Source organism: Argopecten irradians, chromosome 5, assembly GCF_041381155.1.
Source record: "Argopecten irradians isolate NY chromosome 5, Ai_NY, whole genome shotgun sequence".
Lineage (NCBI taxonomy): Eukaryota > Metazoa > Mollusca > Bivalvia > Pectinida > Pectinidae > Argopecten > Argopecten irradians.
This window is the reverse complement of record NC_091138.1, coordinates 6,502,408-6,524,698: the sequence shown is the minus strand read 5'-3', so window position 1 is coordinate 6,524,698 and position 22,291 is coordinate 6,502,408. Positions and strand designations below refer to the sequence as shown.

General features: G+C 35.7%; 2 protein-coding genes across 2 annotated transcripts in view; both read right to left on the bottom strand.

Moving 5' to 3' along the window:
• The window catches only part of LOC138322733 (carbohydrate sulfotransferase 11-like), a 263,446-nt gene that overhangs the window by 11,226 nt on the left and 229,929 nt on the right, over positions 1–22,291 (bottom strand). The gene's annotated exons all lie outside the window — the stretch shown is intronic.
• Positions 1–22,291, bottom strand: part of LOC138322730 (DNA ligase 1-like) — a 59,782-nt gene that overhangs the window by 1,133 nt on the left and 36,358 nt on the right. Inside the window, exons 9-23 of the mRNA XM_069266798.1 lie at positions 19,113–19,217; positions 18,067–18,123; positions 13,259–13,431; positions 7,942–8,006; positions 7,433–7,534; positions 7,030–7,198; positions 6,765–6,864; positions 4,335–4,420; positions 3,686–3,801; positions 3,301–3,507; positions 2,755–2,971; positions 2,253–2,335; positions 1,396–1,548; positions 939–1,136; positions 644–736 (exon numbers count right to left, since the gene is read on the bottom strand). Coding sequence (XP_069122899.1) covers positions 644–736; positions 939–1,136; positions 1,396–1,548; positions 2,253–2,335; positions 2,755–2,971; positions 3,301–3,507; positions 3,686–3,801; positions 4,335–4,420; positions 6,765–6,864; positions 7,030–7,198; positions 7,433–7,534; positions 7,942–8,006; positions 13,259–13,431; positions 18,067–18,123; positions 19,113–19,217 — 1,924 coding nt within the window. The remainder of the gene's footprint in view (positions 1–643; positions 737–938; positions 1,137–1,395; positions 1,549–2,252; positions 2,336–2,754; positions 2,972–3,300; positions 3,508–3,685; positions 3,802–4,334; positions 4,421–6,764; positions 6,865–7,029; positions 7,199–7,432; positions 7,535–7,941; positions 8,007–13,258; positions 13,432–18,066; positions 18,124–19,112; positions 19,218–22,291) is intronic.

Genomic DNA, 22,291 nt, shown 5'->3' with positions numbered 1-22,291 from the left:
CTGACAATTGGTTTACAGAATACTGCTTTCTGAAATACTTATTCTGATAACTGTTCCTTCTGAAATACCTATTCTGATAACTGTTCCTTTCTATTCTGATAATACTTATTCTGATAACTGTTCCTTCTGAAATACCTATTCTGATAACTGTTCCTTTCTGAAATACCTATTCTGATAACTGTTCCTTCTGAAATACCTATTCTGATAACTGTTCCTTTCTGAAATACCTATTCTGATAACTGTTCCTTTCTGAAATACCTATTCTGATAACTGTTCCTTTCTGAAATACCTATTCTGATAACTGTTCCTTCTGAAATACCTATTCTGATAACTGTTCCTTCTGAAATACCTATTCTGATAACTGTTCCTTTCTGAAATACCTATTCTGATAACTGTTCCTTTCTGAAATACCTATTCTGATAACTGTTCCTTCTGAAATACCTATTCTGATAACTGTTCCTTCTGAAATACCTATTCTGATAACTGTTCCTTTCTGAAATACCTATTCTGATAACTGTTCCTTCTGAAATACCTATTCTGATAACTGTTCCTTTCTGAAATACTTATTCTGATAACTGTTCCTTTCTGTATATTTATAACCTTTCTACAAAAACAGAATTTGTATATTTCAGCAACACTGCACCTGTGAGGCCGAGGTAGCATCCTCTGGCTTCTTGTCGTCTCGTATTCTCAGGAAACGTGGGAAGCGCAGTGATATTCCTTTCTCAGGATCGACCTGTAAACACAACAATATTTTTCTTATTGAATTTTTTAAAAATTTCATTTAACTATTCTCTTGTCAAAGTAACTTTTTGTTGTTAATATCATATCAATATGAATTTTTTTACAGGTAATGGATCCAACAAGACATAAGGTATCATTATCAAAATTACAAACAGCCTCTTAGAGCTGCCTCGTCAAACAAAAGCTGAACTCACTATGCCTGATGCTGCTCTGTGAGTGGGTGATATGGAGAGGTCAGCACATTTGACCTCCCACACCTGGACTGGCTCGAACCAATGGTCAGGCTCGTGGGCGCTATCCCAGCAGTAATACTGTTTGGGTTTGTCTATCACTTGTTCCTTAAAGAATGTGGCATGCTGTTCCAGATCATCGTCTTTAAATCCGGTACCAATCTGTAAAATATCATTACATTAATTTAACACCACCAGAAATTTCAGTGTTTCACAAAGGAAGAATATATATACTTATAGGACTATAATAATTATATGCCAGATATCTTGTTAAAGATACAATGTAGGTTTCAGACAGACATTATAAAGACAATATGTCCAAATGTAAAATTACTCATGAAACATGTCTTCATATATAATTTCATTTTGTCAAACTTTTTAGTCAATAAATGGAAATGACAGTGAAATTTCTGAATACTACCTTGCATATTGACTGAAACTCTTCACTGTCCGGTTCGTAACAGGCCAACAGAAAGCCGCCATATTTCCCCGTCCTTTTACCGGACCCTAGGTAGCCTCCGATGACCACTAGATCTAGAGTGTCTCCTACGCCTTCCAGGTAGTCTTTCTTCAGCTGTGGGAAATATAAAGGTGTGGTTATAAATGTCAAGGGAGGTAACAAGTCATAGCTTACAGGTTTTTGTCAAGATATCGAAGGGAAGATTCCATAAGGGAGGTAACTACATTCACCTTACAGCTTTAATACAGATGAGAATAAAGGAGGAAAAACCATTCAACACCTGCATGTATTTGTATTCAAACTATATGAAATGGAACATTTCCCTGTGATGAGAATGTGACAAAGAATATCATAACCCTAATATGAGGTTAACCTGAAGCTTTCGAGGGTTAGACAATCATTATTTTCTCCCACATTTGAAAAAAAAAGATGAAATAGTAGTCTCAAAAGAAGCATTTTCACTGCGACATGAACATGGGTTTGTCACCTGCACATCAATATTATCATTGACAATGCACACTACGGTTATGCCACATTAATAAATTCATGACGTCACATAATTGTTTTACCGGAACTTCCAGTTTTCAAAGGTTAGTGCATGCAATCTGTCATACTCTAGGGATTGACAAAAAAAGAAATCACAGCTAAAATTGGTGACAAGTCAGTGAATGGTGGGAGTAAAAATATCCACCACAGAAATATCACATTCCTTCACATTATTCAACTATCAGTATATAATTTTCCTCAAAGATAACTGATGTTTATTTTTATCCCTAAAATGTTATAAAAGTGTGGATATTTGTGAACACATAACTCACTTTCAACCAGTTGTGAGACCTCTTTGCAATTTCATATGTAGCATCCACATCTAAAGTTTTCACCATTAGTCCTTCACAATTTCCTAAAACAAATATTTCAAAAATATAAGATAGTAAAATGCTTCTACAAAATGTGCTATTTGTTACAAGGGCAAAGACACTTTTAGTATAGAAACTTTTTTTTTATCTTGACCTAGATATTATATTTCCTCATTGGATTTGTATCTAAGTCTCCATATTAGATCATTTACAACTGTAAAAGGCCTTATTTATTAAAAATGATCAAAATTTCTGTCAGTAAAACTACTGAGAAAGTTATATCAAAATTCCATCAATACCAACATGTTTGATGACTTTTTGGCCCCATTACATGATGCAAATTTTATCTCATTCACTCCTGTAGGCTTGACAAGATAATTATGAAATTTCAATGGTGAATGAGTTAAAACCTTTTCTTTGATTCTTTGTCTTCATACCAGTAGCCAATACACAGTAATTTTACCTTTGACTGATTCGTCTAAGAAGACAGCTATTTCTTCTGTATCCGATGATATCATAGACTTGGCAAACACAAACTCCCCTTCCACTTCAGTGAATGACTCGCGCAGCAGTTCTCGTCGTCTCTTGAAAGGCTGTTTCACCAACGATTCACCGTTTAGGTACAGCAGGTCAAAGGCATATACACAAACCTGGATCTTTATTTCTGAGGCATCTGCATCCTGGAAAGGAGGAAGAATACAACTGACATATGTCATTATTGTAATTTCTTTGGATGCTGATTTCACAAATGGCCATAGAACTTTACATTTTCTATAAAGATATATTTGAGAACTTTTGCATTAAATGATACTTTATCATTTTCAATACACTGTATTATTATACAGATTTCAGAATTGAAAGGAGAGTAATCAATCATTTGTTCATGTTGACAATGCCATTAAATGCAGAGTGACAGTCACTAACCTGGATAGGAGAGCCATTACACGGAAGCCATCCACACCAATGATACAAAACTGGTTTATTTGACCCAAACACTCATAGCTATTACCTTTCGTTTCCGATGACTAAGAACCTGGAAGGGCTGTATTTGTTTCTTCTCAGCGTCCCAGGCCACAGCCTCGGAGTCTATGACACAGGATTTGACCGAGTCCTTCATTACATTAGGTATCCTAGCAATGATGTCGGGGTATTTACTTGTGTTGTTCTCTGAGTTTCTACTGTAAATATTCACTGTACCATTCTCTAGTATATGAATCTGAAATGTAACAAGACAATTCCTCATGACTGTTTTTAACCTGTAAAGTGCAACAAAAGTTCAAATATGAATCTCTTTGATAAAGATCAAGGATCAAAATGAAAGTCACATTGACCTACTTTATTTTTGTAAGCAGACTTGACGAACCAGTGATATCAGATAGAGTTAATTCCCTTACCTGTGCTCGTTCTCCGTCGTATTTGTATTCACACGTGAATTCTGCATTCTCAAATCTCTTTAGCACCTCACTGACCCCTTTGGTAGGATGGGCCAACATTGGTTTTAACGGAACACCTGAAAGGGAGGCCAACATATTGTTATCTAGAGCCACTACACCTGAAAGGGAGGCCAACATATTGTTATCTAGAGCCACTCAGTAGGAACAGCATTGATATACTTTACACAAAATTCCATTCTTCACAGTGAATAAGATGGACGTCCTACACCAAAGATGAATTGATATATTTGGTTTACATGGGAACTTTACCCTGTGTAAGGTTATGATTGATTCTTCAGACAAACATGGTATGGTTTTCCAAAAAAATGCTGATTTGACAGTTCTATGGTATTAAAGCTATTCTATAAATGTATCGACCGAGTATGTATGACCGAGTGGTTAAGATGTCTCAGCATAATAACACAAGCCCTCCACCTTTTGGTTATGAGTTTGAATCCCATGTGAGGCAAGTTGCCATGTACGATGGTCGTTGATTTTTCTCCAGGTACTCAGACTTTCCTCCACCAACAAAACTGGATTATTCTTAAATGACCCTGGCTGAAGCTAATACAAACCAGGAGTGAGTTTATAGTGGTCTGGAGTGACTTACCTGGAGTGAGTTTACAGTGATTAGGTAGTTCCTCTATTCCTTCTTTTAATAATGTTGATATGATGGACCCATAATTAGGACACTCACTGTAAAGAATAATGGTTACATCAACATTTACCACAATCTCCAACCAAAAATATTTGAAGGTGTATTTTAGTTTAAATGACTTTCTAACTCTCATCAATAAACACAGAATATACTATCAACTTCCAATATACTGATTTTATATTACCAACTTACCAATATACTGATTTTATGCTGTTAACTTACCAATATACTGATATTATACTGTCAACTTACCAATATACTGATTTTATGCTGTTAACTTACCAATATACTGATTTTATGCTGTTAACTTACCAATATACCGATTTTAAACAACCAACTTACCAATATATTGATTTCATACTGTCAACTTACCAATATACTAATTTTAAACTGCAAACTTACCAATATACTGGTTTTATACTGCCAACTTACCAATATAATGATTTTATGCTGTTAACTTACCAATATACTGATTTTATGCTGTTAACTTACCAATATACTGATTTTATACTGTCAACTTACCAATATACTGATTTTAAACGACCAACTTACCAATATACTGATTTTATACTGTCAACTTAACAATATACTGATTTTAAATGACCGACTTACAAATATACTGATTTTATACTGTCAACTTACAAATATACTGATTTTAAATGACCAACTTACCAATATTCCGATTTTTTACGGACGACTTACCAATACACTGATTTTATGCTGTTAACTTACCAATATACTGATTTTAAACAGTCAACTTACCAATATACTGATTTTAAACTGCAAACTTACCAATATACTGATTTTATACTGTCAACTTACCAATATACTGATTTTTTTTACTGACAACTTACCAATACACTGATTTTATACTGTCAACTTACCAATATACTGATTTTAAACTGCAAACTTACCAATATACTGATTTCAAACTGCAAGCTTACCAATATACTGATTTTATACTGTCAACGTACCAATATACTGATTTTATACTGTCAACTTACCAATATACTGATTTTATACTGTCAACTTACCAATATACTGATTTTATACTGTCAACTTACCAATATACTGATTTTATACTGTCAATTTACCAATATACTGATTTTATATTACCAACTTACCAATATACTGATTTTATACTGTCAACTTACCAATATACTGATTTTATACTGTCAACTCACCAATATACTGGTTTTATACTGTCAACTCACCAATATACTGATTTTATACTGTCAATTTACCAATATACTGATTTTATATTACCAACTCACCAATATACTGATTTTATACTGTCAACTTACCAATATACTGATTTTTATATTACAAACTTACCAATATACTGATTTTATACTCTCAACTTACCAATATACTGATTTTATACTGTCAACTTACCAATATACTGATTTTATACTGTCAACTTACCAATATACCAATATACTGATTTTATATACAACTTACCAATATACTGATTTTATACTGTCAACTTACCAATATACTGATTTTATATCATTACAATACTGATTTTATACTGTCAACTTACCAATATACTGATTTTATACTGTCAACTTACCAATATACTAGATTTTATAACTTCTACATTACTATTAATTCAACTTACCAATATACTGATTTTATATTAACTTACCAATATACTGATTTATATATACTGTAACCAACTTTTATACCAACTAATACTGATTTTATATTACCAACTTACCAATATACTGATTTTATACTTCAACTTACCAATATACTGATTTTATACTGTCAACTTACCAATATACTGATTTTATATTACAAACTTACCAATATACTGATTTTATACTCTCAACTTACCAATATACTGATTTTATATTACCAACATACTGATTTTATACTGTCAACTTACCAATATACTGATTTTATATTACCAACTTACCAATATACTGATTTTATACTGTCAACTTACCAATATACTGATTTTATATTACCAATATACTGAATTAACTTACAATATACTGATCGATTTTACATATACACGACGACTTACTAATACACTGATTTTATGTGTTAACTTTACCAACTATACATATGATTTTAAACTGTCAACTTACCAATATACTGATTTTAAACTGCAAACTTACCAATATACTGATTTTATACTGTCAACTACTGAACTCTGAACTTACCAATATACTGATTTTTTTACTGACAACTTACCAATATACTGATTTTATACTGTCAACTTACCAATATACTGATTTTATACTGTCAACTTACCAATATACTGATTTTATATTACCAACTTACCAATATACTGATTTTATACTGTCAACTTACCAATATACTGATTTTATATTACCAACTTACCAATATACTGATTTTATACTGTCAACTTACCAATATACTGATTTTATAACTAGAGCAGATTCCTCCATTTTCTTCTTTAAACTCTCTGATGAAAGTCCTTTGCCAGCATCAAGAACTTCTGGAGGGAAATCTGTTAATTCAAAACTTTTTTGTTAACTCATTGCATAAAGTTTATGTCAATAACAAGTTTTGTATGAGCTTTAGTCAACACTTTGATGAATTTGGATTTGAAATAGGTAAAAAAGCTCTAATGGGAAATATCAATCCCCCCAGATTTGCCCAGCTGTACATTTACCTTGACCAGGTGGGGTGAGGAAGACCGCATTGCCCAGAGCTGTGAGGACACTCTGTTCTGCCAGACCAATCCTAAGTTTGCCTCCTAACGACCGGATGAGGTAACGAGCCTCAGACTGTCGACACGCTACAAACAACCCCTTGATGATGTCAATCTTTTTGGACATCACCTAAACAGAAATTTTGTTTTTGTTTACAACATGACACGTACATCATCTTAATAATATGATATAAGCCATATTTCTAAAGTGTTATTAATATTTACAACAAAACTGCGTGGTGTGTTTGTTACATACACTGACATAAATTCTGGTAATACCAAAGAGCGATGTTAAATATTTTGTCATTTCCTGTTTGCTTTATTCTTTTCATATCTTCTATTTCATATTATATCATATACTTACGTTGTTTCCAGACATGACTGCTATCTCCTTTAGTTTATTAAACACTGCCCGAATGGTGAGTTTAGGAGGAGCAAACATGGTCCTCTGTGTACTCCGACTAGACTGTAAAACAGACAACAAGCTTAAGTTTATGATATTAGGAAAATTCTACAGTAAAACCTTCAACAGCAACTACCTCTGTATAATGACCACTTGCTTAGTACGACCACTTTCTCTGGGTCCTAAATGTCTATTTCATTGTGTATAAAGACAACTTGGTAACAAAGACCATTATTTTGCCTGATAGGTAGTCTTTGTGGACAGGTTTGACTGTAATGAATACCAAAGATTTTAGTAACATGACATGGATGTATAACATTAAATGATACTCCAGTACATCAACCATTATATCGGATTCAGTGAACTCTGTGAACTTGTGTCAAAGCTTATGTTAGTATAATCACGGAAGGTCTACCTTTATACACAAAGTGATGTCCTGGATGATGAGACAAATATTACTGACAACCTACCTCGGCCACAATACCAAGGTCACCTTTCTCCTGGGCATCAGCTTTTATCTTGTCCATACTTCTCCCTGTTTTCAAACAATTATTTTTTTCCATGAATTACAGTAAATTACCTACGGATATGAACATACACAAACAGACGTGATGCAACTATAAGTGCTATGGGTTTTTCCAGTAAAAAATCTACCCCACCCCAGGACTCTAGCTTTTTTTTAGGGGGACCATGCATAGAAGCAATTTAATTTGATATGGTACCAGGGATAGAAGCATTTTTACAACATTTGGACCCCCATAGAAGCACTTTTTTATAAAACCCATAGAAGCAATTTTAAAAACTGTAGAAGCATTTGTATTTGCAAAGAAATCACAAGAAAACACTGTAGTGAAATTGGAATAAACATTGATAAAAGAGTTTAGGATTCTTTTAATAATCATTGGTTTTCTGAAGTACATGTAGATCTATATGCACTTCATTCAGAATTTGTCACAGAAAAAAGTTACATTATCAATATTTTCCTACAATAATTTACACCCGTGTCATACCTACAATCGGAAAATAAATAGCAGATACTTTGGAAATTCCATTTGTGCTAAAAAAAATATTTTGATTTCCTTTAACTTGTTTCAAACCGAAAGTATGTCCTGTACATTGACATGTAAACCCATTTCAACATTCAACACATCACATTGTTTAGTTCTTTTGACACACTGACCATTCCAAACACTATTTTATCATGTAATTACAATCTGTACTTAATATGTAATACAAGATCGGAAGGGTAGTATCAACTAAGGAAACAGACTAGTTTCATTTTCCTTGGATCGTTACCGTAATGATCATGACAATTTACCTTTTACTGAAAAAGGGACAGAAGCAAATTTAAGTTGAACAGAAATATAGGATCATGGATAGAAGTGTTTTTTTACTGACATCAACCTTGCATAGAAGTGATATTTCAGAGAATGCCACCATGGATAAAAGTAAACAAGAGGAGTCCAGAGGGCCTGTATCTTGGCGCCCACCAAAGAATGATCTATGTCTGACAACAGAAAGAGGGATCTTTTCCCTGCTTTTCAAACTTTTACTACATACTATATATGAAACTTGAGAAAGATCCTTTCAGTACTTTCTGAGATATGTAGCAGTAACAAACTTCAATTATCAAAATCAAAGATGGCTACCTGTCGATCATCTTGCTGACCGATAAGTCCGAATGTGCACTAGACCCCTTCAGGAACCTGCACATGAAATTTGAGAAAGATCCCTTCAGTACTTTCTGAGAAATAGAGGTAACAAACTTTAACTATCAAAATCCAAGATGGCCGCCAGTCGGCCATCTTGTTGACCGATCTGTCCCAAAATGCAATATGCACAACTAGGGTCCTAGGGGAACCTACATATGAAATTTGAGAAAGATTCCTTCAGTACTTTCTGGGAAATAGCGGTAACAAACTTTAACTATCAAAATCCAAGATGGCCGCTGGTCGGCTATCTTGTTGACCGATTGCTCCCAAAATGCAATATGCACAACTAGGGTTCAAGGGGAACATGCATATGAAATTTGAGAGAGATCCCTTCAGTACTTTCTGAGAAATAGCGGTAACAAACTTTAACTATCAAAATCCAAGATGGCCGGCTGGTCGGCCATCTTGTTGACTGATCAGTCCCAAAATGCAATATGCACAACTAGGGTCCTAGGGGAATCTACATATGAAATTTGAGGAAGATCCCTTCAGTACTTTCTGAGAAATAGTGGTAACAAACTTTAACTATCAAAATCCAAGATGGCTGCCTGTCGGCCATCTTGTTGACCGATCAGTCCCAAAATGCAATATGCACAACTAGGGTCCTAGGGGAACCTACATATGAAATTTGAGAAAGATCCCTTCAGTACTTTCTGAGAAATAGAGGTAACAAACTTTAACTATCAAAATCCAAGATGGCCGCCTGTCGGCCATCTTGTTGACCGATCTGTCCCAAAATGCAATATGCACAACTAGGGTCCTAGGGGAACCTACATATGAAATTTGAGAAAGATCCCTTCAGTACTTTCTGAGAAATAGCGGTAACAAACTTTAACTATCAAAATCCAAGATGGCCGCCAGTCGGCCATCTTGTTGACCGATTGGTCCCAAAATGCAATATGCACAACTAGGGCCCTAGGGGAACCTACATGTGAAATTTGAGAAAGATCCCTTTTGAACTTTCTGAGAAATAGCGGTAACAAACTTTAACTATCAAAATCCAAGATGGCCGCCAGTCGGCCATCTTGTTGACCGATTGGTCCCAAAATGCAATATGCACAACTAGGGCCCTAGGGGAACCTACATGTGAAACTTGAGAAAGATCCCTTCAGTACTTTCTGAGAAATAGCGGTAACAAGAATTGTTAACGGACGGACGGAAGGACGGACGGACGGACGACGGACCACGGACGAAAGGCGATTTGAATAGCCCACCATCTGATGATGGTGGGCTAAAAATTCTGGAGTCCTGGGGTCAGGTAGATTTTTTACTGGAAAAGTCCTAATATGTTTTTTTTTACCGTCCAACAAATTACCACCAATACTGGGGGGGATTATACAACAAATCTATTATTGACCAAAACAGCTGTTGGATTGCAGTACCGACTCAACATAGACATTTGAAATATTGAACAATTTATTAATACAAGTATATGTACCTGAAGATAAATTTCAATACAATAAAGCAACCAAAGGATTGTAACCAATATCTATCATTTAAAATAGACTTAAGAAGACAAAGTATTATATTTCCACAAAAGCAAGAATAAGAATTTTGGTCTACAGAGTAACCACTAACTTCTAATAATTTAAATCATACATACTTTAATGTTAGATATAAAATATTTTACTCGCACCCACAAAACAAGAGGCCCAGAGGGCCTGTATCGCTCACCTGGTTTGTAATACCAAGTAATGTTCTATATACAGGTTCATTGTTTCTTTTCTGAATGAATTCGAATATTTACCTCTAATTCTCCTATTGGGCACCACCCCTCCTGCCCCCGGAGGTCAGAGCCAAAATTTATACAAGTTCTGTTCCCCTTTCCTCATGGATATTTGTGGCCAAATTTGGTTCATCCATGCAGAACTCTAGTACAAGTAGCGATTTATAGGATTTATCTCTATTTCCCCTATTGGGCCCCACTCCTCCTGCCCCTGAAGGTCAGAGCCAAAATTTATACAATTTCTGTTCCCCTTCCCCCATAGGTATTTGTGGCCAAATTTGGTTACAATCCATGCAGAACTCTAGTACAAGTAGCGATTTTTTGGATTTACCTCTATTTCCCCTATTGCCCCCCCCCTCCTGCCCCCGGGGGGTCAGAGCCAAAATTTATATAAGTTCTGTTCCCCTTCCACCATAGGTATTTGAGGCCAAATTTGGTTACAATCCATGCAGAACTCTAGGACAAGTAGCGATTTATAGGATTTACCTCTATTTCCCCTATTAGGCCCCTCTCCTCCTGCCCCTGGGGGTCAGAGTCAAAATTTATACAAGTTCTGTTCCCCTTTCCCCATGGATATTTGTGGCCAAATTTGGTTACAATCCATGCAGAACTCTAGGACAAGTAGCGATTTATAGGATTTACCTCTATTTTCCTTATTTGGCCCTACTCCTCCTGTCCCTGAAGGTCAGAGCCAAAATTTATACAAGTTCTGTTCCCATTCCCATATTTGTGGCCAAATTTGGTTACAACCCATGCAGAACTCTAGGACAAGTAGCGATTTATAGGATTTACCTCTATTTCCCCTATTGGGCCCTGCCTTTCCTGCCCCTAGGGAAGTCAGAGCCAAACTTTATACAAGTTCTGTTCCCCTTCCTCCAAGGATGTTTGTGGCCAAATTTGGTTACAATCCATGCAGAACTCTAGGACAAGGAGCGATTTATAGGATTTACCTCTATTTTCCTTATTTGGCCCTTCCCCTCCTGCCCCCAGGGGGGTCAGAGCCAAACTTTTTACATGTTCTGTTCCCCTTCCCCCAAGGATGTTTGTGGCCAAATTTGGTTACAATCCGTGCAGAATTCTAGGACAAGTAGCGATTTATAGGATTTACCTCTATTTCCCCTATTGGGCCCCTCTCCTCCTGCCCCCAGGGGTCAGAGCCAAAAGTTATACAAGTTCTGTTCCCTTCCCCAAACAATGTTTGTGGCTAAATTTGGTTACAATCCATGCAGAATTCTAGGACAAGTAGAGATTTACAGGATTTACCTCTATTTCCCCTATTGGGCCCTACTCCTCCTGCCCCCAGAGGGTCAGAGCCAAAATTTATACAAGTTCTGTTCCCCTTCCACCATAGGTATTTGTGGCCAAATTTGGTTACAATCCATGCAGAACTCTAGGACAAGTAGCGATTTATAGGATTTACCTCTATTTCCCCTATTGGGCCCCGCCCCTCCTGCCCCCAGGGGGGTCAGAGCCAAACTTTATACAAGTTCTGTTCCCCTTCCCCCAAGGATGTTTGTGGCCAAATTTGGTTACAATCCATGCAGAACTCTAGGACAAGTAGCGATTTATAGGATTTACCTCTATTTCCCCTATTGGGCCCCCCCCCTCCTGCCCCCGGGGGGTCAGAGCCAAACTTTATACAAGTTCTGTTCCCCTTCCCCCAAGGATGTTTGTGACCAAATTTGGTTACAATCCATGCAGAACTCTAGGACAAGTAGCGATTTATAGGATTTACCTCTATTTCCCTTATTTGGCTCTTCCCCTCCTGCCCCCAGGGGGGTCAGAGCCAAACTTTATACAAGTTCTGTTCCCCTTCCCCAAACAATGTTTGTGGCTAAATTTGGTTACAATCCATGCAGAACTCTAGGACAAGTAGCGATTTATAGGATTTACCTCTATTTCCCCTATTGGGCCCCTCCCCTCCTGCCCCCAGGGGGGTCAGAGCCAAACTTTATACAAGTTCTGTTCCCCTTCCCCAAACAATGTTTGTGGCTAAATTTGGTTACAATCCATGCAGAACTCTAGGACAAGTAGCGATTTGTAGGATTTACCTCTATTTCCCATATTGGGCCCCTCCCCTCCTGCCCCCGGGGGGTCAGAGCCAAAATTTATACAAGTTCTGTTCCCCTTTCCCCATGGATATTTGTGGCCAAATTTGGTTACAATCCATGCAGAACTCTAGGACAAGTAGCGATTTCAAAGGAAATGTTGACGGACGGACGGACGCCGGACGCTGCGCCATGACATAAGCTCACCGGCCCTTTGGGCCAGGTGAGCTAAAAAAAATTGAATAAAAGAAAAAAAAGAAAGAAAGAAAAATATCACACAATAAGCCTTGGTTGTACTGACCAGTGGTCTGAGCAATAGCCTTCATCAGGACAGTCTCCCCAATGCCCAGCTCCACACCCTCGTAGGCTGGGGCCAGTTTATTGAGGCAGAGATACACACAAAATAGTAGGTCATCTGGGCTGAGGGCGATTACGGAACGGAAAAAGTTACACAAGATATCGATGATCTTCAACCTTAAATACAAAATAAAAGATACCACTATTACAGAGCATAAAAAGTTACACAAGATATCGATGATCTTCAACCTTACATACAAAATAAAAGATACTGCTATTACAGAGCATAAAAAGTTACACAAGATTTCGATGATCTTCAACCTTACATACAAAATAAAAGATACTGCTATTACAGAGCATAAAAAGTTACACAAGATTTCGATGATCTTCAACCTTACATACAAAATAAAAGATACCACTATTACAGAGCATAAAAAGTTACACAAGATATCGATGATCTTCAACCTTACATACAAAATAAAAGATACCACTATTACAGAGCATAAAAAGTTACACAAGATATCGATGATCTTCAACCTTACATACAAAATAAAAGATACTGCTATTACAGAGCATAAAAAGTTACACAAGATTTCGATGATCTTCAACCTTACATACAAAATAAAAGATACCACTATTACAGAGCATAAAAAGTTACACAAGATATTGATGATCTTCAACCTTACATACAAAATAAAAGATACCACTATTACAGAGCATAAAAAGTTACACAAGATATCGATGATCTTCAACCTTACATACAAAATAAAAGATACTGCTATTACAGAGCATAAAAAGTTACACGAGATTTCGATGATCTTCAACCTTAAATACAAAATAAAAGATACTGCTATTACAGAGCATAAAAAGTTACACAAGATTTCGATGATCTTCAACCTTAAATACAAAATAAAAGATACCGCTATCACAGAGCATAAAAAGTTACACAAGATATCGATGATCTTCAACTTTAAAGATGCTCCACCGCTGACAAATAGTATTTTTTCACAATCAAAAACAACAGCAGACCATTTAGTATTTTTCTTCAGTTACAAAAGTTACTTACTTTACACCTTTACCACCATTGAAAAGTTTGAGCTTCTAATTTTAGTTAAAGTTAAAACTATGAAAAATAATTAATTGCATCCCGAAAAAATTCGGTGCCACTATATCCTATATAGAATGAAGTACTGATTGCTCACGCACAAAAGGGCAAACTAAATTATTTTATATTATTTTTTGTGTTAATTAGACATATACATACACGATTAAACGCCAATTATTGTTCAAATGATGAATATCATTTTTGTCCTGTCGGCGGTGGAGTATCTTTAAATACAAAATAAAAGATACCACTATTACAGAGCATAAAAAGTTACACAAGATATTGATGATCTTCAACCTTACATACAAAATGCAGAATGATAGAATCTAAATTCTTTTTTACATTGTGTCCTCTTGTTTTGTCAAATGATTGTGGAAACCTGTGAATCTTCCATTTGTGGTAATGTTAAACTTGACCTTTGAACTTCAGAATTGAACATCAAATCAATGTAAGCAGATTGAGAGTATAACTGCATACCTGGTAATGTTATAAACTGACCCTAAAACATCACAAATAGTGTTTAACACCACTAACATAGCCCCATGATTAAGAACATTGCAAGCCTAAGTCCATTTGATTGAGGTCAATTCCTGCCTGTAATTCAATAATGAAATAACACTACAGATGATCCAAGGAAGATTTACCCTTTACTGATATGTGCTTAACTAATTAACTAATAAAATTTTGATTTCTTTTTTTGACAAAATTAATTCTAATACATGTATTGCATTCATTTCTTTTTACTATTTTTAAGTTTCAAAAGGTAAATTAAATTAAATGTTTGGGTTTTTTTTTAGTGAATTTTTCTGATTGAATTGCAAAATATAGTAATGACTTCATTGCACTCAAAACATTTATGTGCAGAAAACAACATTATCTTTTCATTTGGTATGGAATATTCCTGAAGGTTGAAGAATACCGATGTGTAGAAAAGATGGGCCAGACTTATCTGGTATAAATCCGTCGCAGACTTGTCAGCTATATATAAAGGTCTGATCCTAAATGCCAGACACCAGCACGTGCCCACACATCCAGCTCACACAACTCGCTGTTAATCACTTGTTTATCACAAAATGTCTTCGATTTCTCAAATTTCATGTCTACTTAGTCACATTGTCAAAGCTAATTTTGGGTTTCAAACAAACATATTACTGAAACATATTGTAAATGTGGAAAAAAAACCAACAGATTTGTTTTTGTCAACCAATACAATGCACTTCCCCTTATACAAGTGAGGGACTACCAACAGGACCATCACATAGATATTCATTAACGAAAACAAAATACTGATTTTTGAGTTAAGGCCATTATGACCTAATTAGATTACATTGAACATCATTGCCAGGATAATTAAATGTGAATGAGATACAATGTACATATATACAGAAACTATATGGACAGTCCTCTATGTAATGGAGTTATAATAACTGACTATATAACTATATGGACAGTCCTCTATCAAATGGAGTTATAATAACTGACTATATAATTATATAGACAGTCCTCTATCTAATGGAGTTATAACAAGAGGCCCAGAGGGCCTGTATCGCTCACCTGGTTTTTTGTTAGTAATTATCACAAGAATCTGACAATTAGAAAAATAAGCAAAATTGACTCCCAAAGTTTAATTTTGAATCACAACCATACAATGATGCTATTGATACCATACAAATATGCTATCCAATACATAGGTTCAGAGACAAAGTAATTTATATGAAAATAGTAGCCTAATTGACCTTTTTGACCTTGCATCTATTGCCGTTTAAGGCCCCGGGGGTCAGCCCTATCATTTGTACAATTTCAAATACCAACCCTATAAGGGTGCTACCATTGCATTATAAGTGCTCTTCCATTCTTAGTTGCAGAGAAGAAGTCGTTTATATGGAAATAGCTAAATTGACTCCTTTTGACCCCACCCTTCAGGCTCCTGGGGGGATCAGCCCCATCATTTGCAAAATTTTGAATCCAAACCCTTTAAGGATGTAACCATTGCATTATGAGCGCCATCCCATGTTAAGTTGCAGAGAAAAAGTCATTTATATGGAAATTGACCATTTTTGACCCCGCCCCTCAGGCCCCCGGGGGTCAGCCCTATCATTTGCTCAATTTGGAATCCCCAGCCTACAAGGATGCTACCATTGCATTATGGGTGCTATACCATGCCTAGTTGCAGAGAAGAAGTCGTTTAAATGGAAATAGCCAAATTGACCCCATTTGACCCCGCCCCTCAGGTCCCCGGGGGGTCAGCCCCATCATTTGTACAATTTTGAATCCCCACCCTATAAGGATGCTACCATTGCATTATGGGTACTATCCCATGCTTGGTTTCAGAGAAGAAGTTGTTTATATGGAAATAGCCAAATTGACCCCTTTTGACCCCGCCCTCAGCCCCCCCTGGAATCAGCCCCATCATTTGTACAATTTTGAATCCCCACCCTATAACGATACTACAATTGCATTATGAGTGCTATCTCATGCTTAGTTTCAGAGAAGAAGTCGTTTAAATGGAAATAGCCAAATTGACCCCATTTGACCCCGCCCCTCAGGCCCCCGGGGGGTCAGCCCCATCATTTGTACAATTTTGAATCCCCACCCTATAAGGATGCTACCATTGCATTATGGGTGCTATCCCATGCTTGGTTTCAGAGAAGAAGTCGTTTATATGGAAATAGCCAAATTGACCCCTTTTGGCCCCGCCCCTCAGCCCCATCATTTGTACAATTTTCAGTTAGTAGCCCATAAGGATGCTACCAGTCAAATTTTATTGAAATCCGACCAGCGGTTAGGGAGAAGAAGTCGATTGTTGACGGACGACGCCGGATGCCGGACGCTGCGGTATCCCATAAGCTCACCTCGGTCCTTTGGACCAGGTGAGCTAATAACTGACTATATAACTATATGGACAGTCCTCTATCTAATGGAGTTATAATAACTGACTATATAACTATATGGACAGTCCTCTATCTAATGGAGTTATAATAACTGACTATATAATTATATGGACAGTCCTCTATGTAATGGAGTTATAATAACTGACTATATAACTATATGGACAGTCCTCTATGTAATGGAGTTATAATAACTGACTATATAACTATATGGACAGTCCTCTATGTAATGGAGTTATAATAACTGACTATATAACTATATGGACAGTCCTCTATGTAATGGAGTTATAATAACTGACTATATAACTATATGGACAGTCCTCTATGTAATGGAGTTATAATAACTGACTATATAACTATATGGACAGTCCTCTATGTAATGGAGTTATAATAACTGACTATATAATTATATGGACAGTCCTCTATCTATAATGGAGTTATAATAACTGACTATATAACTATATGGACAGTCCTCTATGTAATGGAGTTATAATAACTGACTATATAACTATATGGACAGTCCTCTATGTAATGGAGTTATAATAACTGACTATATAACTATATGGACAGTCCTCTATGTAATGGAGTTATAATAACTGACTATATAAAGCATATAAAGGAGCTGTGGTTTTTATTCTGTTCCCTGTGTAGCTCAGTTCTGAACAATAAAGCAATTTGAAATGAAATAGGGAAATCTAAATCATATGGATATATATTTCGGAACATAAAAACAATGATAAAAGATGTTAGGTTCACAGTTACAACTTAGTTGATAGGGTGAGATAATGTAGTGATTGACAGTAGAATGTTTATATTCACCTTGCTGATATTTCTTCTATTGCTTCAAATGTCTTAGCTAGAGCAAGATAAGGAACCCTGAAATCAACAATAAATTCTTTATAGATTCACATAGCTTCAGTAGATATATAAAACAACTTACACATGTACTTTACAATAATTGCCAGTATCAAAAAGCCTGAAACCATTTAAATATCTCTCTTCATTCAGGTTATATATAAAGGTTTTCATTGTAACATTTGATTGGAGCCATGATAAAGCCAGCTGTATCTGAAGCTTTCTGATCTAACCTCACAAATAACATCTGCCTTTACATTTGTCTATAATTGTACATAGTCACTGCTATTTCTATCATCATCTAATGCCAGATGTACTTTATGGAAACAATAAAATCATTTTGTAGACAAAAATAAACAAATGAAAATAGAGCTGTAGTATTAATGAGATTGAGAAGACCTTGTTTTTACTTTCTTCTGTTCTGTGTCTGCTGTCTTTTTTACCTAAATCCAGGTACTCTGATTTCTGTAGACAGTATTAACACCAACGCTTTGTTTAATGAATTCTATTTATATTCTATCGTTATCATTTACAGCCCACTTCAAAACTAGAGCTGTAAGCCAATAGCTAGCTAAAACTCAAGCTTGACTGTATGCATGGCTATTATAACTTTTATTTGGTAACCGTTGCATTAACTCTTGTATTTGTCAACTCATGGTTCAAAATCCCTACAAAGCCATTTTCAAATTGGCATTTTTCAAAACTTTGGAAATCATTTTTTTTTTCAAAAAAAAAATCAAAAAAAAAAATCTTGAATATCTACACATAGTCCCAAACATACCTGTATAGTTTATCAAAAGTTTTATTAATTTGCAGGGTTAAAAGGAATCGCCTGGACAAGATTTGTGGACAATAGACATCCAGAGAGGGTGATTCCGATATATCCGCTCCTCCCCAATTCATAGCAGGGTATACCTACACCTTTAAATGACTCGAGATATATACCAGTATATCTACAGAAATTTGATTTTATTATCTATCCTACTGAAAATTGAAATAAAATTCCATACTTCTCTTTGTGTTTCCAACAAGCATCATCAACCGGGTGGTAGCGGGATTTACTTGGGGCGTAGGATGCATTGTCTTCCTTCTTACTCGAAAATGGGTTTATTTTTCTGAAACACAAAACATATTACATGGTCATTAAAGAGAGAAAATAATGAAAAATAAATTTGTATTTAATTCTAATGTTCAAGTTTTTCTCTCAGGGCTTTATTGATAAACACAAATCCCTAATTGCATGTTTGGTATTCCAGAAGGTCTGTCAAAGTCTGCTGTTCTAGTTGCCCTTTTGAACCTTAAGGCAATATACCCCCAGAATTCCAGAGTATGATGACAGACCTCCCATAATGCATATATACCAATAAGGTATAGCCACCAGCTACATTAAAAAGTTTCGTTAATTATTGCTACCTAGCTAGGTATGACTTAAAACGATTATCTGAACTTATAACAATTCATATGCAATATAACCAAGTAGAACGACTAAGGGCATGGGTGAGGAGCGATTAGAATTCAGAATTAAGCAGTATTTCAATGTAACCAAATTAATTGGTTTTCAATGTACGTAGATCAACACGACAAACAGAATATTTATTATCTTAAAACAGAAGTGTTAGATACATATTTCTCCATATCAATCTTCATAAACGTTTATAACACAACCTACAAGTATTGATTTGTTACTGAAATTCACTCGGATCAACTCATGTCAAATTTCAGATTGATTTAAAATTGTCGCCACAGAATGATTTCTGTGAGTACGACTGACAGAGATTTCAGCGTGACTCAGTTTACATGACGTTAGTTTCCTGTATCAGGACCTCGGGGAGACTAGGCACATTTACAATTTTAGAGAGAAAAGGAATCAACCGTTATCAGTACTGATAAGAAAAAAAATCAAGATAACTTAACACAGCCTTAAGGATAAACAGAAAATCCAATTAGAACAACTTTTAATTGCTATTAATTGCTACTTAGTATTTTTTTTGTAATTTGTTTAAACACAAAAACATCTTTAACAGATTTAAATGAATCACAAATTTAATGTGTTTTTCCCTGTTGTTATACAAAATGATTTTGTATAACATTTAAAGTACATGTTTGACAACTAGTTGAGATGGAATATGTACACTTTCATTTTAAATGTCAGGACCAGATGTTGCACAAGACAGGAAAACAATGTGTAAATAGCTTCCTGTTCATTAAAACTGATATGACAGAGAAAACTGGTGTTTAGCAATTTCTCTCTCTCTCTTTATTCCCCTCTAATTTAAAATGTAATGTGCTTATTCTTCAAAAGCACCTTTTTCATGTGTTTTGTTTTCAGTCTCAGACTTTGGTATGACTTCCTTTAATATTTCTATGGGCATTACAAAATGCATTGGGGAGAGCTCCACATGGTTATGAGTTTTGGGAGGCTGTCGTATAACAACTGACCATTGACATGGACAATTCCGTCTTTGCATATTTAAGAGTTAGCTCCCTTGTGGGTAGGTATCGATTGCTACGTCATTTTGTGAGCGTAATTCACGTCGTTTTCTTCAAAAAGTGTGACGTTACGCTCGCAAAGACATGACGTCACAATCAATACCTACCCGCAAAGGGCAGATAACTCTGTAATATGCTAATAAATAGGCCCATTAGGCCTATGTTGCTTACCTGTTCCAGGCTTTGAAACAAAAGCTACCAACTTGAAGGCTTTTGATTTGATCTTAATCTATTCATTCTTAAGGAAGTATATTAAAGAATTTGCTACATTTTCCCATATTTGGTCTCCACCCTCAAGCCCCAGGGGAACCAGACCAACTGTTTATTCAAAATTTGTTCCCCTTCACCCAAGGAAGCTTCAGACCAAACTAGAACAAAATTCTTTCATCTCTATAGAAGTACAAAGGATTTTAAAGAATTTGTTACATTTCCCCTACTGGGCTTGCCCCTCAGGCCCCTGGGGGCCCAGGCTAACCACATGATTGGTTGTGGGTAGTTTCTTAGGTTATCTTTTTTTTTATATTATTATTTAAGGTCATGATATTGAATTTATCCATTCATGTAAGCAAATCATCCCTGTCATTTTACACAGCCAAACTATATCTGATGTGTAACAGGGAAGTAGAAGATAGTCAGAGACCACCCAAATCACACCAGGGGACACTACCCAATGACCTAATTAGCCTCTGAAGATCAAACATGCTACTACCGATGAATACATGCTCTTTACTAGACTGGCCACCAGTCTCTAGAATATTAAACAAATCACTAAAATTTGGCTTGATTATTTTTGTCTCTACTACATGCCTGATTCTTAGTTTTAAACAAGGGGGAGATAATCTAGTAAAGAACTTTGCTGAGAAAGTCTTGTCAGCAACTTAGGGTCTGGTGGCCAGTCTAGCTCTTTACCCATACAATGTTCTAGCTAAATACCAACATATCAGCACCAACAGTCTTCTTATGCTCTTATCACTTTCATTTTTAATTTCATCCTAGCTATTTTAAACATCTTAACCTAGATATAGTGTTTGCATACAAACTGGACATTTCATTACTATTTTGAGAGAGGTCAGTTTGTGAAAATAATGACCCCATGCAGTGACCTTGATCTGTTGACACCAATGTTGAATTTGGATGAACTCTAGAACTTCTAACACATTCTGATTCTGAGAGCAAAGGCTGTTATTTTCTACACCTGTTCAGAGTCCTTCAAGTCCCTCCATTGAACCTGATAATCAAAATCCAGAGGTATAAATAAAAAAAATCAAACAGCTTATGACAATCTTAAAACTGGTCCACACTAAGTAGCGTGAAGGTCTGCTGCATACATTACATTTTGATCCTATTCTGCACATTCTTTACAGGTAACTCTTCATCATTTTTTCATTGTGACATATTCTTCATTACATAACCCAAGAGAGAAACTTCTGACCAAGTTATTATTAATAGTTTGCATCAGCGTATTTTATGTTAACATATTTTTCATACCTTTTAGGCAAATTGTATACTTGTAAAGGTACTCTAGTTTCCAACTGGTATATATGTATTTTTTCCGTACAGTGTTTTTTAATGGAATATATTTAATTGAAACAGCTAGACCAACCAAACAGAGATATCCTGTCATTACTTGTAGTGTCATATAGATTGTGACACAGCAGCTAATGTAAACAGGATACAAAATGATTACTTCTTACCGGGA